This window comes from Colias eurytheme, chromosome 20, assembly GCF_061535395.1.
Source record: "Colias eurytheme isolate Ceu_HAF_F1 chromosome 20, ilColEury1 Martin Lab GWU primary, whole genome shotgun sequence".
Classification (NCBI taxonomy): Eukaryota; Metazoa; Arthropoda; class Insecta; order Lepidoptera; family Pieridae; genus Colias; species Colias eurytheme.
The window spans coordinates 8,562,755-8,583,773 of NC_142999.1; the positions used below are offsets into that span (position 1 = coordinate 8,562,755).

Here is a 21,019-nt window from a genome sequence, read left to right on the forward strand (position 1 = left end):
TAATTCTAAATTGACATGTACCTACATTAATTTTAATTACATTTATATATCCTGTCATAAAAATTTTAACATTATGTCATGTTTGTGTCGAGCAATGCTAATGTGTTTAATTTCACCGATTTGTATGCAAAACGTTAAAACCGTGGGATTTTCTATATGCAAGAATGCCATCGCTTATTTTCATCACATTATACTGTCCTTGACTGGTATTTTTATATACATGCAACGGTAGTTTATAGCTAGGCTATTCAAAATCAAACTCAAAACTCAAACTCAAACATTCATTTATTCAATTAGACTACTATTTAGTAGCACTTTCGAATCGTCATTACATAGTATTTTTAATATTTACCACCGATTCGGAAAGCAGTATCTATGGAGAAGAATCGGCAAGAAACTCCATAGTTGCTCTTTTAAAATAATGTCAATAAAGGAGAATGGCGAAACTGGGCCTAACAAAATTAGGACCTTACAGAAATCATAATATATTTAAAATTCATTTTGTTATTTTTAATAATTTTTGGTAAAATATTGACTTCTGATTCTATGGGAAAACAAATGTTTGAAAAAAAAGATAATGTGTTCACTAACGGCATTGTTATTTAGATTTCTATGACTACCGGTCTTATCAAGCAGAGATTGTCAGTGCTGTCAGGAGTAAAATAGTCGATATATCGATTAAAACGAATGAATATTTATTTTCATTTTTAGTTTTATATAAAATTCAAATGCTTTATAAATCAGAAATATAAGTTAACTGCGTTACATATTTCATTTTTAACTTTTTAACACGCTATTTATTTAGGTAATTCTATACATTTTTACTCATGGCGGCCGCACTTTGTAAGAATATTTCTGAAATGTAGCTGGCCGCTTCAATTTTAATTACAATGTCATGTTTGTCGTTTGACTTTTGACATTTGATTGAGGTTTTTCGTTTCGTGGTTAACTTATTTTCTTCATCTTTATCGACTTTCGCTACGTATTACGGACACTGACGATCTCTGTTATTACTACCAACCAACGCTTGCACACCGGACTTTGATTACCCGCCTTTACGACTCACAACTGCTACCCTACCTGAACACCGACTTTGCATCCGATTTTTCATTTACTAATATGAACTGCATCAACTGTGGTATTAATGCTAATCGTAACAATGCTATACGTATGCATTTGTTACAAGATAACGCAATAATATCAATTATACAAGGGTGGGCTGCTCCTCTAACGGTTAGTGGATTAGTATTATCTAATGTATTTAGTACTAGCTATTGAAATCAAACAAAAACGTAAACACACATTGTTTTATATATATACTAGCGGTCCACCCCGGCTTCGCCCGTGGTAGGTACCACATGTTTAAACTATCCTATCTCTCAAGTTGGATCGAACTCCACATGGTGTGCGAATTTTATTATAATCGGTTAAGTGGTTTAGAAGTCCATTGAGGACAAACATTGTGACACGAGATTTATATATTATATTAATATAATATATATGTATATTCACTTTCTTGTGTCCAATTGTAATATTAATTCTTTATTTGTAGATCACTCACTCTGATCACATATGTGATGCATGCTGGAAACTTGTAAATGATTCTTTGAAGATTGAAAATCATGAAGATGACACTGTAACTTTGGGTCATCAACGTGTATGCATTTATTGTGGACGTTCTGTATTGCGCACACGGTTTCATTTACTAAGAACTGATTCTCAACGCGATCAAAGAATTAGAGCAGTGATATTAGAGTGGATATTACCTCGTCATTTAACTTATTGAGTGTTTTGATAATATTTTAAGTAAAAAGTTGCCAATAATCTTCTTTTTAAATCTCAAAGTAAAAATGAAAGGTGTTTTAACGAAGTATTTCTTTACAGATTGGAAATAGAGTAACATATCTATGTCATTCTTGCTGGGTGAGGGCTCTCATAGGAAGGGAAGCAATAACAGTTTATTATTGTAATTGTTTAGTAGGAAGAAGAACTGTAGGTTGCTGCTGTCACGTTATGTGCATAATATGGTACCGCTGGGCAAGGTATCAACCAGATTTAATGCCGCCAGCACAGTTTCTGGATGATGTGTTAATTGTTTATAATGATAATGATGAATAAACGATTTATGAAAAAACGTGTTTTATTTAATATATTTTACCTACGATTTTTTGGTACCTAGGTACTCTAAAAGAATAAAAGTTCGATCCAATATCTCTATTACCTAACTGTTCTTCTGTTACACTCTTTATCTAAATAATGTATATTATAGGATATAAACTTACCTCTACTTAGAAAGAAACAAAGCTATTCATTGAACTCGAGCAAACCTAACCTCAATTTTAGTGACGTTACATGCTCAATATCTCTGCTATCCCATAGAACAGATCTTTAATTGTTATATTTATAGAATCTGTATATTTTTATCTATTTAACCCCACATAAATCATCAGTGTAACGATCAGGCCCAAAGTCCTATGGGAGTTCGCCATTCTCCTTTACATAATATGTAACTTATATGTTTATGGTTTGGATAGCCATAAATATTAATAGGAGCTAGTGCATTGCCACATATCTAAGATCTCTAAGATCGTGGTGAATAGTTTATTTATTTGGTAATAACTAATAACATAAAAATATTAATGACACATTTAATCGGCTAAATCTCCTGTGTGAGGATGAGTAATAATTTTGATATTTCTTAATTAATAATGCAATAATTGCCGATTGGTTCTTGTTGAATATTTTCATGAAGATCTAAGTCTGAATGAATTAGCACTTTATTAGTTATTTCTGACTGGGAAATTTCCTACGAGGTAGGTATAGTAAAACAGGATTGTAAAAATACTGTTTTTGGAATTAGAAGACCACTTAAATCTTACGTCTATACATAAAAATCAATAATAGATACGCCACAAAATGATAGCCAAGGTTTTACAAAAATGGAGCGCTCATTTACATAAAGTTTGATCCTTTTAATTTTCGCAATAATCAATTCCATATTAAGAAATTGTTAAAACAACATAAATAGACTCATTGGTAAAACCCATAGATAATTTGAATGTATGTCACGCGTGATGCGATACCGCGGGAAATGCTCAAACGATTATGATGACCTTCACTAGTTCACGATAGTTTATTCATTATTAAATTAGCTTGTTACTTGCACCTAATAATATCCGATTTTTGCATCCGTTCTGCCAAGGTAACATACAAGTGGTTTATTTTTTTATAGGTATATTTGGTAGCGTAAAATATTATGAAATTTAGTTGTATATTTAGTTTGATTTAATTGACGTAGAAATATTCGGAAATAACCTCTTTAGCACAGAATAATTTACCTTTCGACCTTCTGGCCTATAATTTTAAATGAATTAGCGCCTTTTATTTACTTTTGATACGGAAATAAATAAATAATATAATACAACTGTTAGTTATGTCCAACAACAGCATTTTATTTAAAATTTTTGGAAAGAAAATTCTTAACTAAAAATTAAATTAAAAATCTACAAATATTTGTCTTCCTGGTTCTGGTCTTCTTGGTTTAATTTAACGTTTATGGTGTCACGAAAAGAACAAGTATTATATGTATGAAACAAAATAATACTAATTTGCCAGTATTTTAAATATTCATGTTCAAACACAATTGTAACCACAACTAATGCTTTATACACAATAACTTGTAAATGGACATTTGCATGCAAGTTTCAATTAAGTATATTTTATACTTCTCACAATCACTGTTTTTATAATGTAATTTTTAATAAGATGGTTGTGAATGCAACTGTAGCTATTTGAAATATTAAGAAATGGCACTTTTCGTTACAATTTTTAAAACATGTTCTCAAGTTTTGTAAAGCATTATTTTATATTTCATAAGATAATACATACTTATACATAAGATAAATTAAACACACATATACAAAATAAACCGCTCTTTACAATACAGATACATTTTCAGTACAGCAAGAAACAAAACATCAATACACATTTTCAATACAATATAATACTACAATTAGGTACATATAGAATAATGTTGTATATTATTAGCATCATATTATTATGATGCATTAGCATCTTTAAATACAATTTTAATGCACCAAACAAATGAATACATAATAATTTCTCTCCAAAACGATCCTTACATGCTAATCAATACGTCATAAAGAGAAATCAGTGAAAGTGGTCGAATTAGTCGCTGCTTGTCTTCAACCGAATAATTTGCAGTGAAACGCGTTAGTATGTTTATGTGAACACCCGTTACGTAGTTGTGATAATCGGTATAAATATAATGAATTGTTTGTGTATTGCAAGTGACGTTATTATGTTTGTTGGTTAATAAAACGTTTATCTGTAATTGTCCTCGGTTTTGTCATTCGGGGGCCTTTTTTTGAGCGGCTACTTTTAATCCACTTTAATCCCTCGTTTACGTTACTTAATACAGTTGTAAGTGATCTATTTAAAAAATTCCGCGGACAATAACCCCTCGTCAGTTCAATTAGACATATTATACTTTAAAGTTTAACCTGTAAGATATTTATCGTTACCGTTTACAAAATATCTTCATTTTACATTTCTTAGATAAACTAAAGTTGTGCATAAATTCGAAGTGATGATTGGTCTTACGATTAATATACTTACGAGTTATAATTGATCGATCGAATTCCAATTATCGAGTGCAAAGACTTTGAAGGCTAGCCTGCTTAGAAAATATAATTAATAATTATAGGTTAAGCTTCTTCGTAAATTTTAACCACCACTTTAAACTTTAAGTTAAGTTTAAGTTATCTTTATTTTTATTTATTCACACACATATCAATTACCTTTACAGGATTAACCCAATGCGGTACTGACTAAAACTAAAATTCTTATACATATATTAAAACGAATACTAATACTAAAAACTTAAACTTATAAACTTACAATCTACTAAATGGACAAAACAATGACAATATACACAATCCAATAATAAAATATAATCCAATAATAAATACAATCTAAAAATAATAAATTAATAACAAATAATATAAAGAAGAACCTTTGATAATTCACCCAACTTGCATGTAAATATGTCCACCCTCCTTATATCTTTCTTTATCTATTTATATTAGTTTGTATCTACGTAAGATAGTTTTTATGATTCCTTATTTGTTTAATACAATATGTATAATAATCTGTACGTACTCTACATGTATTTATGATAATTTATACTTTACAGAAAGTGAAGCAAGCTCGAACTCGCTTGCTAAATCTGCTCCATGGCCCGTAGGTTAATGTTCAATCACTCGACCTATGTTAATAGCTTATATTTAGGTGTACTATAGACACAAGAGCTTACATAAGTAGACTTAAATTATATTATTATACATTTTATGAGATCTGAAATAAATTGCTGTTGTATATAGAGACAACTAGATCGAAAACATTCGGATTTTATGTCACAAATTTCATTCAACCTAACTTAAGAACAAGGAAAATTATTATTATCAATTAAATGTAATAAATTATCATTACAATAATGTCAAGGAAGTAAAAATGGTATTATAATTTATGCATACGGTATGACATAACAAGAGAATTAAACGCGCGCGCACCCAGCTTTTCGAAGGGCACCCAGTTTTCAGGTTTTTCTGTTCTTGTTCTAAGAAATGTAGTTAAAAGAGATTTTATGTAATCGATATAACTTTTATTTTTATATAAAAAAACAGTTCATTACTTTAACTAAAATGGATATTACAACTGCCTATGTCATATTCACAGATTCATTAGAAAATAAAAGTTGTTTTTATTTTTGTGACACGCATGCATATGTTTATTCATTATTTTGTGAAATTTTAATCTTCCGACTCCTATAATTGATGTAAAAATAAATTACTACTCAACCACTTAAACAAAAGAAAGTTAATTAACCTTCAATTTTACAATCTAACCCATAATTTTAGCATCATTTCAAAAGAAAGTAATTTCACTTTGAAGCTAGATAAGATAATAATTTTCATACAATTTTCGAATACCTCTAAAGCATCGTTACTTTAACATTATTAAGATATCCTGGTAAAGCAGACATTACTCAAAATTTCAAGGCATAAAAACCACAAAATCACTAGAAGGTCGCGGTTGAACACTCACTAGATTTTGTTGCCTACCATAGCCTAGATTAGCTAGAATAAACTACATTAACGAAAAATATAATTAAATCTTATAATTGAATTCTATTCTAGACTGTTATAAATATACCTAACACATAAACACACACATATACAAACATAAATATGTACACTATGTAGTCTAACACAAAACATAAGTAGGTAATACATATTATACTATCTTCAACGATCATCAATCAAGAGCATTGTAAACCTAAGAATAACATTATTTACATAATTGTATACAATCCCTTTTATATTTATTACAATATGAATAACCTTTTATAAGGTCATTATGCCATTACAATTTTGTTTTGACTTTGCTCTACTACTAATTGATAATTAACTATACCTAGAATAAACCTAATTAATTGCAACATTATTTATTACAATGTTTAATACAATAAATAAATCCTCTCTACTCGTTTTAAAGTTTCATATACTCACACTCTTATGTAACATAAATTATTGGTTATTTTCCCGAAGCTCATAAAAATAATAACTTCAACTCATTTAAATGGTCTATATAGTTCGATCCATGGTTGTGAAATCTATCAAACTTTCTCTAATTTAGTGTGGGAAGATTCCCAACAAAGCGTTGATTAAAACCGTGCAAATTCACATTAAAACATTATATAATATCTATAGAAATACTGATTTATGTAATTGCGATAAAAATACTCATCGACATTACAAAAAGTACACGCACTTTTCTGTGAACAATAATAACTATGATAATTGTTGATACGGGTCACCATCACAATCTTTTACAAATCATGTTATTATAGATTAGCTGTCTAGATAAGCAAAAACGTAAGCAAATTATGAATAACGGTGACATTTAAATTACTAGAATGTTTTCTTTTATTTTTGTCCACTTTAATGTCTTTAAGTTCATTACCATGAGTGTAAAGGTTCTTGAATGACAATGTAATAAAAAAAATGGGTATAATTTCCTTACTAAAAAAATATTTTCCCTACAGATTCCGGTTTTCACCTTGCTTGTGACCACACCCCGAAGCAGGCCTTACTCACAGATAATTAATTTAGTAAGTAAATAAGTGCATACAAAATTTATTTACTACGTTTCTTGTTAGACGACAAATTTTATAATCTAGATAGAACATTACCTTACATTTTAGAATATTAACATCAACCTATATTAAATTTATATAGAGCTCGTGACAAGTTGCAGGCAAAAGTTTGTAAACACTGGTTTAATAACCTGAGGCGCGATCATTTATTGATGGATGTAATGACTCTTGCATTTCTGATACAGCTGTTCTTCATGTATCATCTGCCCGGGCTGATTCAGGATAAAAACTAAATAGATATAGATAATTATATTCTATGTAACTAAGGAAAATGTAGCTTTCTGCTAGTAATTGAATTTTTTAAATCGGCCCAGTAGTTTACGTGGAAACATTACAAATAGACATATTAAGTGAAGTCCCATGTCCCCAATTGGGGTAAGGGGCAGATGCATTATGCATACATCTGTTTCACTGATCGATTTTCTTTAGGGACAAGTAGATGATCAGCCTTCTGTGTCCTGCCAGACCGAGACATTTTTTTTTTCTTCGTCTCCACCGGGAATCGAACCCAGGACCCCTCGGTTCTACGCTCACGCGTCAACCACTGTACCAAGGGGGCGGTCAAATAGACATACAAAATATAAATGTTTCCTTTTTATAATGTTACAGTTTATTAGATGAGTTACATACATAGAAATCTAAATAACAAGACACTAGAAGTCGTAAGCGTGCGTGACCTTGTCGCCACTCAGGTGATTTTCACATCACCAGTGCATTCGTCAAGCTCCGTCACGCTGGAACCCGCTTTAAAAAAAACCTTACTTTTTTTCAGCCTATTTTACCTACAAACGATGCTAATAAATGTAGTATAGGTAAATTTTTTGTAGTCTTATTAGTTACTTAGAAAACATCATTGATATCGTTCGAAGTAAAAAATATAAATAATAGCGTGTTGATTAGTTTTGGAATGGGTTCCAAATTGATTGTAGTTTATTGTAGTGGCAAGAAAATTCTTTATTTGCGTTGTTTTATCTCAAATTATTGCAAGAAGGTCACAATAACAAGATTTTAAAATATAAATAACACTTGTTCAAAAACTACAAACGATGCCAATAAATGTAGTATAGGTCAATTTTTTGTAGTCTTATTAGTTACTTAGAAAACATCATTGATATCGTTCGAAGTAAAAAATATAAATAATAGCGTGTTGATTAGTTTTGGAATGGGTTCCAAATTGATTGTAGTTTATTGTAGTGGCAAGAAAATTCTTTATTTGCGTTGTTTTATCTCAAATTATTGCAAGAAGGTCACAATAACAAGATTTTAAAAAATAAATAACACTTGTTCAAAAACTACAAACGATGCCAATAAATGTAGTATAGGTCAATTTTTTGTAGTCTTATTAGTTACTTAGAAAACATCATTGATATCGTTCGAAGTAAAAAATATAAATAATAGCGTGTTGATTAGTTTTGGAATGGGTTCCAAATTGATTGTAGTTTATTGTAGTGGCAAGAAAAATTTTTATTTGCGTTGTTTCATCTCAAATTATTGCAAGAAGGTCACAATAACGAGATTTAAAAAAATAAATAACACTTGTTCAAAAACTACAAACAATGTAGTTGATTGTAGCTAAACTCATATGTATGCCAATAAATGTAGTATAGGTCAATTTTTTGTAGTCTTATTTGTTACTTAGAAAACATCATTGATATCGTTCGAAGTAAAAAATATAAATAATAGCGTGTTGATTAGTTTTGGAATGGGTTCCAAATTGATTGTAGTTTATTGTAGTGGCAAGAAAATTCTTTATTTGCGTTGTTTTATCTCAAATTATTGCAAGAAGGTCACAATAACAAGATTTTAAAAAATAAATAACACTTGTTCAAGAACTACAAACGATGCCAATAAATGTAGTATAGGTCAATTTTTTGTAGTCTTATTAGTTACTTAGAAAACATCATTGATATCGTTCGAAGTAAAAAATATAAATAATAGCGTGTTGATTAGTTTTGGAATGGGTTCCAAATTGATTGTAGTTTATTGTAGTGGCAAGAAAATTCTTTATTTGCGTTGTTTTATCTCAAATTATTGCAAGAAGGTCACAATAACAAGATTTTAAAAAATAAATAACACTTGTTCAAAAACTACAAACGATGCCAATAAATGTAGTATAGGTCAATTTTTTGTAGTCTTATTAGTTACTTAGAAAACATCATTGATATCGTTCGAAGTAAAAAATATAAATAATAGCGTGTTGATTAGTTTTGGAATGGGTTCCAAATTGATTGTAGTTTATTGTAGTGGCAAGAAAATTCTTTATTTGCGTTGTTTTATCTCAAATTATTGCAAGAAGGTCACAATAACAAGATTTTAAAAAATAAATAACACTTGTTCAAAAACTACAAACGATGCCAATAAATGTAGTATAGGTCAATTTTTTTTAGTCTTATTAATTACTTAGAAAACATCATTGATATCGTTCGAAGTAAAAAATATAAATAATAGCGTGTTGATTAGTTTTGGAATGGGTTCCAAATTGATTGTAGTTTATTGTAGTGGCAAGAAAATTCTTTATTTGCGTTGTTTTATCTCAAATTATTGCAAGAAGGTCACAATAACAAGATTATAAAAAATAAATAACACTTGTTCAAAAACTACAAACGATGCCAATAAATGTAGTATAGGTCAATTTTTTGTAGTCTTATTAGTTACTTAGAAAACATCATTAATATCGTTCGAAGTAAAAAATATAAATAATAGCGTGTTGATTAGTTTTGGAATGGGTTCCAAATTGATTGTAGTTTATTGTAGTGGCAAGAAAATTTTTTATTTGCGTTGTTTCATCTCAAATTATTGCAAGAAGGTCACAATAACGAGATTTTAAAAAATAAATAACACTTGTTCAAAAACTACAAACAATGTAGTTGATTGTAGCTAAACTCATATGTTTGTAGTGGCTGCTGAACCCCTGTAAGCAATAAAAAACAAAAAATTTAGTGTTCAATAAGTTAATATATTCAAAACAATTATGAGCCTTGGATTTCGTGTCGTTTGTAGTTTTAGAAAAAAAAATATTCATGCTCATACATACATCTTCGCACACGTGCGTGTTTGTGTATGCGTGTGGGAGTTTCGTAATTTAGTGTACATTAAATTGCACATGATATATGTTAAAAAAAAAAGAGTTGGATATCTTTAATGTTCAGTAGTTTGCTGTTCAATGTTACAAAGTCACTTAATAATCCGAAACTGCTGAGACGACAAAAGTAATTAAAATGAAATAATGGATAAATTCCATCCGAAACGAAAAAAAAACTCAAAATAGTGCAATATAAGAAATTTGAATTAATATTGTCATTTATCGTTTATTGTAGTACTGGTAAAATAATTTATCCTCTAAAATAACTTCAAGAAAAATCAGATAAAACTAGCCAAATTGTAGTGGTATAATAAAATGACACTGGCATAAAAACTACAAACGATATGAACAATTGTCACAGTACCTTTATATTTGTATGTTTTGCTTATTACTGATTATAAGTGCGAATGAATAAATCTACTTAGTGTTTGATAGAGTGATACATTTTAAGACGTTAGAAAATAGAAAAGGAAATCGTTCGTAGTTTCACAGTTTGTCTTCCGACAGCATACCTTTATATGTATATGGACATTACCGATTAAATATAAGCGTGCGTACACAAGTTTACAGTTACTATAGTGCCTACAGTAAATGTAGCATCGATTATACCTCAAAATATAAATTCAAAATCGTTGGACTTAGGACGTTGGACGTTGGAATTTATCCATTATTTCATTTTAATTACTTTTGTCGTCTCAGCAGTTTCGGATTATTAAGTGACTTTGTAACATTGAACAGCAAACTACTGAACATTAAAGATATCCAACTCTTTTTTTTTTTTTTTAACATATATCATGTGCAATTTAATGTACACTAAATTACGAAACTCCCACACGCATACACAAACACGCACGTGTGCGAAGATGTATGTATGAGCATGAATTTTTTTTTTTTCTAAAACTACAAACGACACGAAATCCAAGGCTCATAATTGTTTTGAATATATAAACTTATTGAACACTAAATTTTTTGTTTTTTATTGCTTACAGGGGTTCAGCAGCCACTACAAACATATGAGTTTAGCTACAATCAACTACATTGTTTGTAGTTTTTGAACAAGTGTTATTTATTTTTTAAAATCTCGTTATTGTGACCTTCTTGCAATAATTTGAGATGAAACAACGCAAATAAAAAATTTTCTTGCCACTACAATAAACTACAATCAATTTGGAACCCATTCCAAAACTAATCAACACGCTATTATTTATATTTTTTACTTCGAACGATATCAAATATGATGTTTTCTAAGTAACTAATAAGACTACAAAAAATTGACCTATACTACATTTATTGGCATCGTTTGTAGTTTTTGAACAAGTGTTATTTATTTTTTTAAATCTTGTTATTGTGACCTTCTTGCAATAATTTGAGATAAAACAATGCAAATAAAGAATTTTCTTGCCACTACAATAAACTACAATCAATTTGGAACCCATTCCAAAACTAATCAACACGCTATTATTTATATTTTTTACTTCGAACGATATCAATGATGTTTTCTAAGTAACTAATAAGACTACAAAAAATTGACCTATACTACATTTATTGGCATCGTTTGTAGTTTTTGAACAAGTGTTATTTATTTTTTAAAATCTTGTTATTGTGACCTTCTTTCAATAATTTGAGATAAAACAACGCAAATAAAGAATTTTCTTGCCACTACAATAAACTACAATCAATTTGGAACCCATTCCAAAACTAATCAACACGCTATTATTTATATTTTTTACTTCGAACGATATCAATGATGTTTTCTAAGTAACTAATAAGACTACAAAAAATTGACCTATACTACATTCATTAGCATCGTTTGTAGGTAAAATAGGCTGAAAAAAAGTAAGGTTTTTTCTAAAGCGGGTTCCAGCGTGACGGAGCTCATTCGTCACTGTTCAGTTGCTCTGGAGACGTATGAGTGTATACATGGTGTGTTTCAGCAATTCCCATTGCGGAAATTCTTCCACAAGTTGGAATAATATTTCATCGGAAAATATATTTTTTTAGAAATAATGCCGTTTTTCCTTAAAATTATAGAATATTTACAAGTATTACGAGTGTCACCATAGTAATCGAAATAACAATGAATGACACAGTCGACCATTCTTATTATCACGTTTGTTCGTATTGGAGCAAAAAGTCTCATATACTTAGGGATGTTATTCTAAAATAAACCGTAAATTCGTGCGTTAGGATACATATTCAAAAGCTTAATTTAATAGATAAGTTAGTTTTCACTAAAATCAAGCTGTCCAATAAAAGGCATAGTTTACTTGTGTGTACTGTTTAGCTTTCGGTTTGAATGTGTTGATTTTGGCGACAGCGGTTTTCATACGAATTATGACATTATAGCACTTCTATGTGTCTTGTTATTTAGATTTCTATGGTTACATATACCGTATACGTTAAGGTATACGTTCTATTCACTAGGTACTCAACTACTGCTTCTTCGAACGTCTGTTACAACTGGAACATCTATATTTTAAGCGAAGCCCTACACATGCGAGTCACCACAAGTACCAACCAAAGTTTATGTACAAATCAATGTATTTAACACAGATCAAATTACCAGCTATATATTCTAGTACAATGTCAATAGAGGTCATATACGAACCGGTCGGGGCACGTCCAGTATAGGCACTTGGCTGTACTGCGAAAATTAATGTTGATTAATGTTGAAAATGAATGAAAATAATAAAAGGTCGTGTTTTCATATAGCGTGGCGACCTGACCGAGATATTCTTAATTCGTATCTAGTGTCGTTTTCTGAATTATATACTAATCAAATATAATAAGGCGATTTGCAGAAGGTATTTTACTTGTCCGCCTTGAAAATTCTGTAACTGCTAGTGATTAAAAATCTGAAGCCCTGGCAAGAAATTGGCTTGTGGAATCTTGTTAATACGTTATGTAAGGTATGACATAAAGTTAATAAAAATGATTCTACTACATATATCTACCTATGTAACTTCAACCTGTTTTTGGATGGTAATTTTTGAAAATTACACGCATAATGAATATAAAAAGACCTGTTACTGAAATTTGAAAGGCCTGTATAGATATCATTTTCAATTCAATTTTTTTCATTTTCATTCATTTCAATTTCGTTGGAATTATTTCTCAAATAAAATAATTATATTATACTGTTTAACTCACGAGATAAATGCATTCTTTCAATATTTGACCGAATTAAATACAGGCATGTGGTCAGAAACTCAGAACTCAGTATGGACTCAAAACCACACGTAACCAGATTTTTAAACAAGTACCTACCTACACATGACGTTTAAGAACGTATTACTCACCACGTTCCTATTACATAATTCTGATGAACATAGCATTTTTATTTTTTATTGCATATTATTAATAATGTATTTATAAATTTCATTGAAATAGATTGGAATGAATGGAATGGGTTGCGAAGTTTATTGGCTCGTGGAATTCCATATTTCCTGATATATTATATTATCTACTATCAATATAATATAATGAGAAAGTTCCGATTGTAATTGTAAACCGAGGCATTAGACATGCCTCGGTTTATATAGGTACAGAAGGATAGTATAAAAAAATATATCGTTATTAATTATAGGTAATCATATTACAGAAACTTTTTGCTTCGCCTTTTTAATGCCTTTTGAGATTTGAATTTTCAGTAGAATTCAAAACAAGGAGGAAGGAACAGATTTTTTGGCTTTTTTACTCAAAATTCGACTAGGTGAACCGATTTTGACGATTTTTATTTAAAAGTGCCTTCCGCGTGGTTTCATTTAAATTAGATCGAGCTGACATTATGAAGGCAGTTCAGTTTTTTGTTCAAAAGAATTACTTATGTATTTGGTTTCTTTTTTAAGTAATCACATTCAATTCTTAAAGACTACTGACACAATAGGTACGGTAGGTCTATCGCAAATATCTATTACTATGTATATCCATTACATAAATATCAATAAACAAATGATTCATTCCAAGACCTTACTAAAAACCTTTTTACGCATATAAAATTACCCGAGTACGGCCTTCTAGTGACTTTGAGAGTACACATATATTTTTAAGTAGGCTTTATTTCAGTATTATGTTAACCTACTTACATCGTTAATAGAGCAATGAAGGTGATGAGAATAAAATTAGGATTTAGATATGAAATAATAAATATGAAAGTGCCTGACTGTTACGCTTTCGTGAGTAAACCGCTGAGACAATTTTTGTGAATATTTTATAGGATGATGACATTGAGAATGGACTGAAGTAGATAAAGGAAAATATTCCTATATTAAATACTAGTGGTCTGCCCCGGCTTCGCCCGTGGTACATATTTCGCAATAAAAGGTAGCCTATGTCCTTTCTTGGGTATCAAAATATCTCCATACCAAATTTCATGCAAATTGGTTCAGTAGTTTAGGCGTGATTGAGTAACAGACAGACAGACAGAGTTACTTTCGCATTTATAATATTAGTGTGGATTATTTAAACAGCTGCCATTTAATAACTTGACATCCAAGTGAGCGAAGGCGTAGGCACAGTCAATATTATAGGAAATATTGTAATACTGTGGCGTAGGTAATAGGTATAGATCCTGGAATGTCCTTCTGCATTGTCACGCACGTAAAGTCGCATGCAATGCTAGTATACAAGGGACAGAGTTGTCTGTTATAATCAGTGTGGTAGGTGCAAATGACTAACAGGTACAATCGTGTATTATTCAAATTAGATACTAAAGACGATTGCGTCAACGGAAAGTGAAAACCGATGTTTGGTTTATTAGCGTTTTACGCGTTTTAGATGAAAGTTATGAATAACTAACAAGTTTGGCTTTGAAGGTAATTTATTGCGTATTTAACTGTTGGAAAGTGTTCAAATGCTTTCTTCTATTTGATGTTGGTCTTGTAGAGTACTTTTGCCATTAAGTCTTTGTATGTTCGTTGCTTTTTATTTTGTTTTAATGAATTCTTATGATATTCAGCTATATTTTTAAAATAACGTGATCGTGCGTGCAGTAAAGTGTTTTATGCGACAGTTTAAATAATGAAGCAAAAATTTTGAAAACTTTTTGAACAATTTTGCCGGTAATCGATACCGCGTGTTGAAGCTTGTGGCTTATCTTAACTAACTTCCTAATTTCCATTGAAAAGTTTATCCCTTCTTAAAAAAAAAATATACAACCTTATAAAAATAGCCCAGAAAGCCCATATACCACAACCACAACTCTCTATTTTGTGGTATTACCAAGTATAGCTTTTACTCATTAAGCCGTTAATTTTCCTCCTAAGCTATTTCCGATGACGTTTTAAAGATAACTCAACCGGAATCCATTCATTACTATACCTATAGGACAGCTTTCTACTACGCGAAAGTAATAAGTCCAAATACGAAAACAAATAATTTTAAAATGACTTATTTATGATGGAATTTGGAAAGTATGCTTTATGAGCTTATATAAGATAGTATTTAATATGTAAATACATAATATTATGATAAATATCCGGTTTTACTCTAGGTATGAATTTAATTTACATATGGTTCATTGATAGATTTTTGGGAGAAAAATAAACGTCTGTTTGTGCAAAAAGAATTATTTTTTCAATATTTTCTATACTTCACTAGGTAGTTAGGTACAAAACAAAGTCGCTTTTTCTGACCCTATGTACCTATGCTTCAATCTTTAAAACTACGCAACGGATTTTGATGCGGTTTTTTATAGATAGAGTGATTCAAGAGGACGGTTTTAGTATATAATTTAATAGGTTTTAGATAAAGCGGACGAAGCCGCGGGCGGAAAGTTAGTAGGTATATGACAAACGTCAGTACTCAGTAGGTACCTATAGGTATAGTAATTTTCCGGACGACTTTCTTCACAAATACGAAACCGATATTTAAATAGGAACCAACTAAGCAACAGCTGCTATGATAATGAGTAATGACTGACTGATATTATGTATTTTGCACCTGTCAAGTTAGCGTTAAGTTAGTGTTCTAATGTGTCACTTCAATATTTTGCTTTATTGCTTCTCTCGGGTGCATAATGATTTATTTCTACAGGTTTTAGCTCTCAATTTCGGTTGGTTATTATTGTCATTTATTAAAAATTATCAAACAATAATATACCTGGGTTATAGTTGTATACAGGGTGTCCCACTGTTGGTATACTAAGCTCAAAGGAGGTTATAGTTTTGCATACGCTGAGTACGTAAAAAATACTTATAAAATTCCAGACGCATTTTTTTTTTCAAATAGATGAATTCTTAAAACTCTATGTGAACACCCATAACAAGCAACCCGCCAAACTTTGCCACCAGCACGTGAGCTATCTTTTAAGATTATGTTTTCATAGACAAAATGCTCACATTAGAGAAGCGGTATATGCCGGCTGCGCGAAGCTAGAGAAGAAAACATGGATTTTCAGGAAAAATTTAGCAAAAAAATTTCGACGTAATTTTGTTGTTTAAGGCGTTACCCGGCAATTTCGACTATGTTCAACCTCTTTAAAGTCTGGTACAACATAAAGCACAATACGGAAAAAAATATATATAATAGGATGGTCTTTGATCTTTAATTGCTCGCGATGAATTTTTCCAAGGTTAATAGATTTCTAGAAAAAAAATGTGCCGTGGTCATCGATTTTTCCGCAAATACTCTATAAACTTCGTAACCTGCTGGCTGCTGACTTAGAGCTCTGAAAATTTTATGTTTAATAAATTATCAGTTACACAACAGTCCCTGACGAGGATTTTTTGTTTCACTGATTGGTATCTTTTTAAATACAAAATGCGAGGAAAAAAGAAGGTTCAGCGGGAGAGGTTTGAGATCCGTCAAGTATGGTCAAGGTTATTAGCGCATGTATAAGCCTTAAGTATTTTTTACGTGATCAGTGTATGCAAAACTACAAGTCCCTTCGCGCTTAGTATACTAATAGTGGGACACCCGGTATATAGCGACATCGAAACTATATATAAGTATATAGTTTCGATGTCGTAACATATTTTAAATTATCTAGAGTTTATAAATACACATTTTCATTACAAAATATTTTCTTTCATAATTTCAATTTTACTTATATGTATAGATAGGTATGCACTTACATACCTTCGTTTAAAATTGAAAATACACAATCTAGTAGGTACCTAAATAATCGAATTAAGTAAGTCAGACGTTAAATATATTTTAAACATTTTCATAGTTACGAGGTTTATTATTATTTTTATTCATAGATTTTTCGTGTGATAACTAACGTCCTTCTGTGTTGCAAACTGAAGAGATACCAACCATACCGTAACGTATAATAAAAAGTAATATTATGTATAAATTATAATGTTTTTATTTAAATAAACCGTAAACCCGTAAACAGTGTACGAATACGGATACGCGCGACCTTACTCTCAAAACAGTGATTACACTTGAATTCGATTAAATACGATAGTGTATAGTTACCGAATTAAGAAACGTAATTCAACAAGGAAAACCTGTCTTGGTTGAAAGCTAAAAATTAATTAAGTACTAATAATTGATAGTACATTTCAATTAAGGATATTTTATCAAGAGTAAAGACACAAAATCAAGTTACATAATGTTTGTTATTTATACCGATAAAATACACTGAAAATTAAGTGAAAATATATAAGGTTTTTTTATTAATTGTACTTACCTATCATGGCAAACAGGCAAATAATTGCTCCAATTAAGCACCGAGTGAGTTTCATTTTTAAAATCCAATTGCACATTCACTTATTAACACAACTATTTCATTACGACGCTGAAAGTATTTTGACTTATCAAAAACGATAACTAGTCAACATTTTTTAACACACACGAAAAATATTCACAAAGAAAATTCAGAAAGAAATCGAACTGTCAAAATTCCCGCCGAAATGTGTGACGGACGCGCTTACTTTTTTTCTATCTACAGTTTCGTTCGAAAGTCAAACGTCAACTGCATGCTTGCTTTGGTTGGCAGCGCAACTCAGGTGCGCGTTGTGGTGCGCGTATCGTAAACGGACGTTACTCGACCGATTTAAAAGTAATCTAATTATAATGAAAAGCGAATAACTGAATGAGCAATAGAATTGAACAGGTTAGTACAGAAATTCACAGTGCGTGATAAAATTTCGTCGCTGTTAAAATAGATTGGAAAACTAGCAATTGCAAATTAACATTGAACTATGACGTATTTACGTGTGGTAATAGTTATATGGTCACTAATTATTATTGACCACGTTGATATTTTCATTTTTCAGTTTTCAATAGATATGACTCTTGAGTCTTGACTCACCTACATTAGCTTTCCCTGCGCGCCTTCCCTCGCTCTGTAGAAAACACATTTTACACTAAAACTGAATCTTGAAAAATCTTGAATCACTCTATCTATTAAAAAAACTTTATCAAAATCCGTGGCCTAGTTCATATAGGGACGAACAAACAGCGACAGCGACTTTGTTTTATACCTACTATGTATCTAGATGGTATCTAGTGATGTTTCATTTTCATAAATAATAAAAATCATATATCCAAAGTTACTGTGGATGTGAAAACTTATCTGAGACCTTTAAGATTGCACTTGACGATCATAAAATTTAATCAACAAAACACATCAAAACCTTATTTAGATTCGACATTCTCCTTGTAGAATGAAACGAGTCATTACTAAAATTCATGTAAGAAAGTAAACTTTCGCCTGAAATAAAGTCACAGTGATGTTCTATGTCAGTGATTGTGTTTATAGATACGTACCTATATAGTATATTGACTTATACATATAATATTATGACCATGGACTAATATATTGGTCCATGGACATATACGTACCGAATACAACTTAATTCTTGTATCGTTCGTGTTATTACGCCGAAGTTATGTTTGCTTACCTACATTTTCCGATTTTTTTTTTGTAGCAATGAAAAATGACCTAAATCTACACTTACATCATTAAATAGAAAATTTTTATACAAAAAGCGCCAACGGAAATATTAGGGTAAACAGAAAAATAATAATAGATAGGTATAATTATTATGATCTTATTCTTATAAAGCTATAAGTAGAGCACCTTGGGTATATTTGTCTATGTAGAGCACATAGGGCGTATTCAGAAAGAAAGCTTGAAACTTATAAGCGCTTATCGGCGCTTGTCTTGGTCATATATTTTCCTGCGCGGGTTACCAGCGCTGACAAGCGCCGATAAGCGCTTATAAGCGCTTATAAGTTTCAAGCTTTCTTTCTGAATACGCCCATAGATAATATTTTAAAGGCTCCCTATTTTAAGTGCGAAAGTCAGTTACAGTTAGTTAGCAGGGATAAAAGCATTTTAAGAATAAAAAAAATGACGGATTAATAAATTGAGACATTGCAAACTACCAAAAAGTTATTAATATAGAATTTATTAGAAAATTTGGAATCATTGAATGAATAAAAATTTATAGTGGTTCGTTACTACTGTGGTTACTACGTGACGGCATTAAATATAGCGCCATCTTTTATTTTATTCTCAGTACTACCCAATGTTAAAGTTTTACTACATAAATATAGGTGGCGCTGTTTTAAAACAATTTTTATTTTTTAAAATACAGATGTCTCTGGTATAGGCGAGGGTATAGGTATATTTATAAGAAATATTTTTTGTTTTTAAATTAAATTCGAACACTAATTATTTTTGATTTCAGTTTAAATTAATCCTCTAAAATACTTTATGGTTTAGTTGCTTGATTGAATTTATTAACAACAGATAATACATACCACGTGTGACATTGACTTATGTATGCTGTCATTACCATATTCTTAACTTTTTAATTTATTTTATTTTAATAAAAGCTCAATTTTTTATTATTAAACTACCTCACATTTGCGATTCGTTAAAATGGATGGAAATAATACTAAAAATACTTAATTCAAGCTAAATGATTGTACATATAACATGACCGAAGATAATTAAAAGTTTTTATTGACGCCATTTTCTTTTTAATGACATTTGTTTGCCACTCGCCGTCCAAACGTCGTTGGCAGTGAACGGAACGAAGCGCTGTTGTATAGATCGCTAGCTGGCCGTCTGGCTGAAAATAGTGAACGAAGTATGAGTTTTCGAAATATGTTCGAATAAAAAAGTGAACAGTGAGTGACTGTCATCGAGCAAGATGGTTGATGACGTGAAAGATATTACGGAAAAAGCTGAAAGTAAAGGTATTGTGTGTTTTTAAAATCGATATGTGCCGTTTTAGTGTGAAATGTGATCAAAACCGTCTAACCCTAAACCGCGTCGTGGCCCCACGTAGTGAATTCGTGCACAGCTTTCGAGAACGTCCGCAGTGGGTTGTGGCCGACGCAAGCCGATGTTTTGTTTTTCATCTGCATTTGGACGTCTTTTGACGTCGTGGTATGTTCTATAATTAGCGAAACGGCTACCAGACGACGAGAAGTGCGCAGGAATGCGCCATGAACGTAGGGGGTACCGGACCTCCAAATATTTGGTTACCGATAGTGCAATTTTACCGGATTCCTTGCATAGTTACCGTTTAATTCGGTTCGTATGTCGTTTTCACGTAGATATTTCCTTTACGAGCCATTAAAATGTAAATTTTCCTGTCGAATGGTGTGTCTTGAGTCATAAGTTTCATTATCAAACGATAGTCTGACGTAATTGAATATTCGTGTGCTGTATTTTCGCGAAGGTACATAAATTTATTTGCTTTCTAGATTATCTTATCAAATTCTTTATCAAATAT

The 21,019-nt window shown here is 30.8% G+C and overlaps 3 protein-coding genes across 4 annotated transcripts in view; 1 reads left to right on the forward strand and 2 right to left on the reverse strand.

The window, feature by feature from the left end:
• The window catches only part of mtg (mind the gap), a 65,110-nt gene extending 46,843 nt beyond the window's left edge, over positions 1–18,267 (reverse strand). Inside the window, exon 1 of the mRNA XM_090113731.1 lies at positions 17,956–18,267. Within this exon, the coding sequence (XP_089969857.1) occupies positions 17,956–18,031 (76 nt within the window). The 5' untranslated portion in view covers positions 18,032–18,267. The remainder of the gene's footprint in view (positions 1–17,955) is intronic.
• Cortactin (cortactin) overlaps positions 1–21,019 on the reverse strand; it is a 444,169-nt gene that overhangs the window by 194,725 nt on the left and 228,425 nt on the right. The window lies entirely within an intron of this gene.
• LOC149899816 (uncharacterized) overlaps positions 20,266–21,019 on the forward strand; it is a 55,108-nt gene continuing 54,354 nt past the window's right edge. For both annotated transcript variants that reach the window (XM_090114068.1, XM_090114069.1), the window contains exon 1: positions 20,266–20,477. In XM_090114068.1, coding sequence (XP_089970194.1) covers positions 20,432–20,477 — 46 coding nt within the window. In that variant the 5' untranslated portion in view covers positions 20,266–20,431. The remainder of the gene's footprint in view (positions 20,478–21,019) is intronic.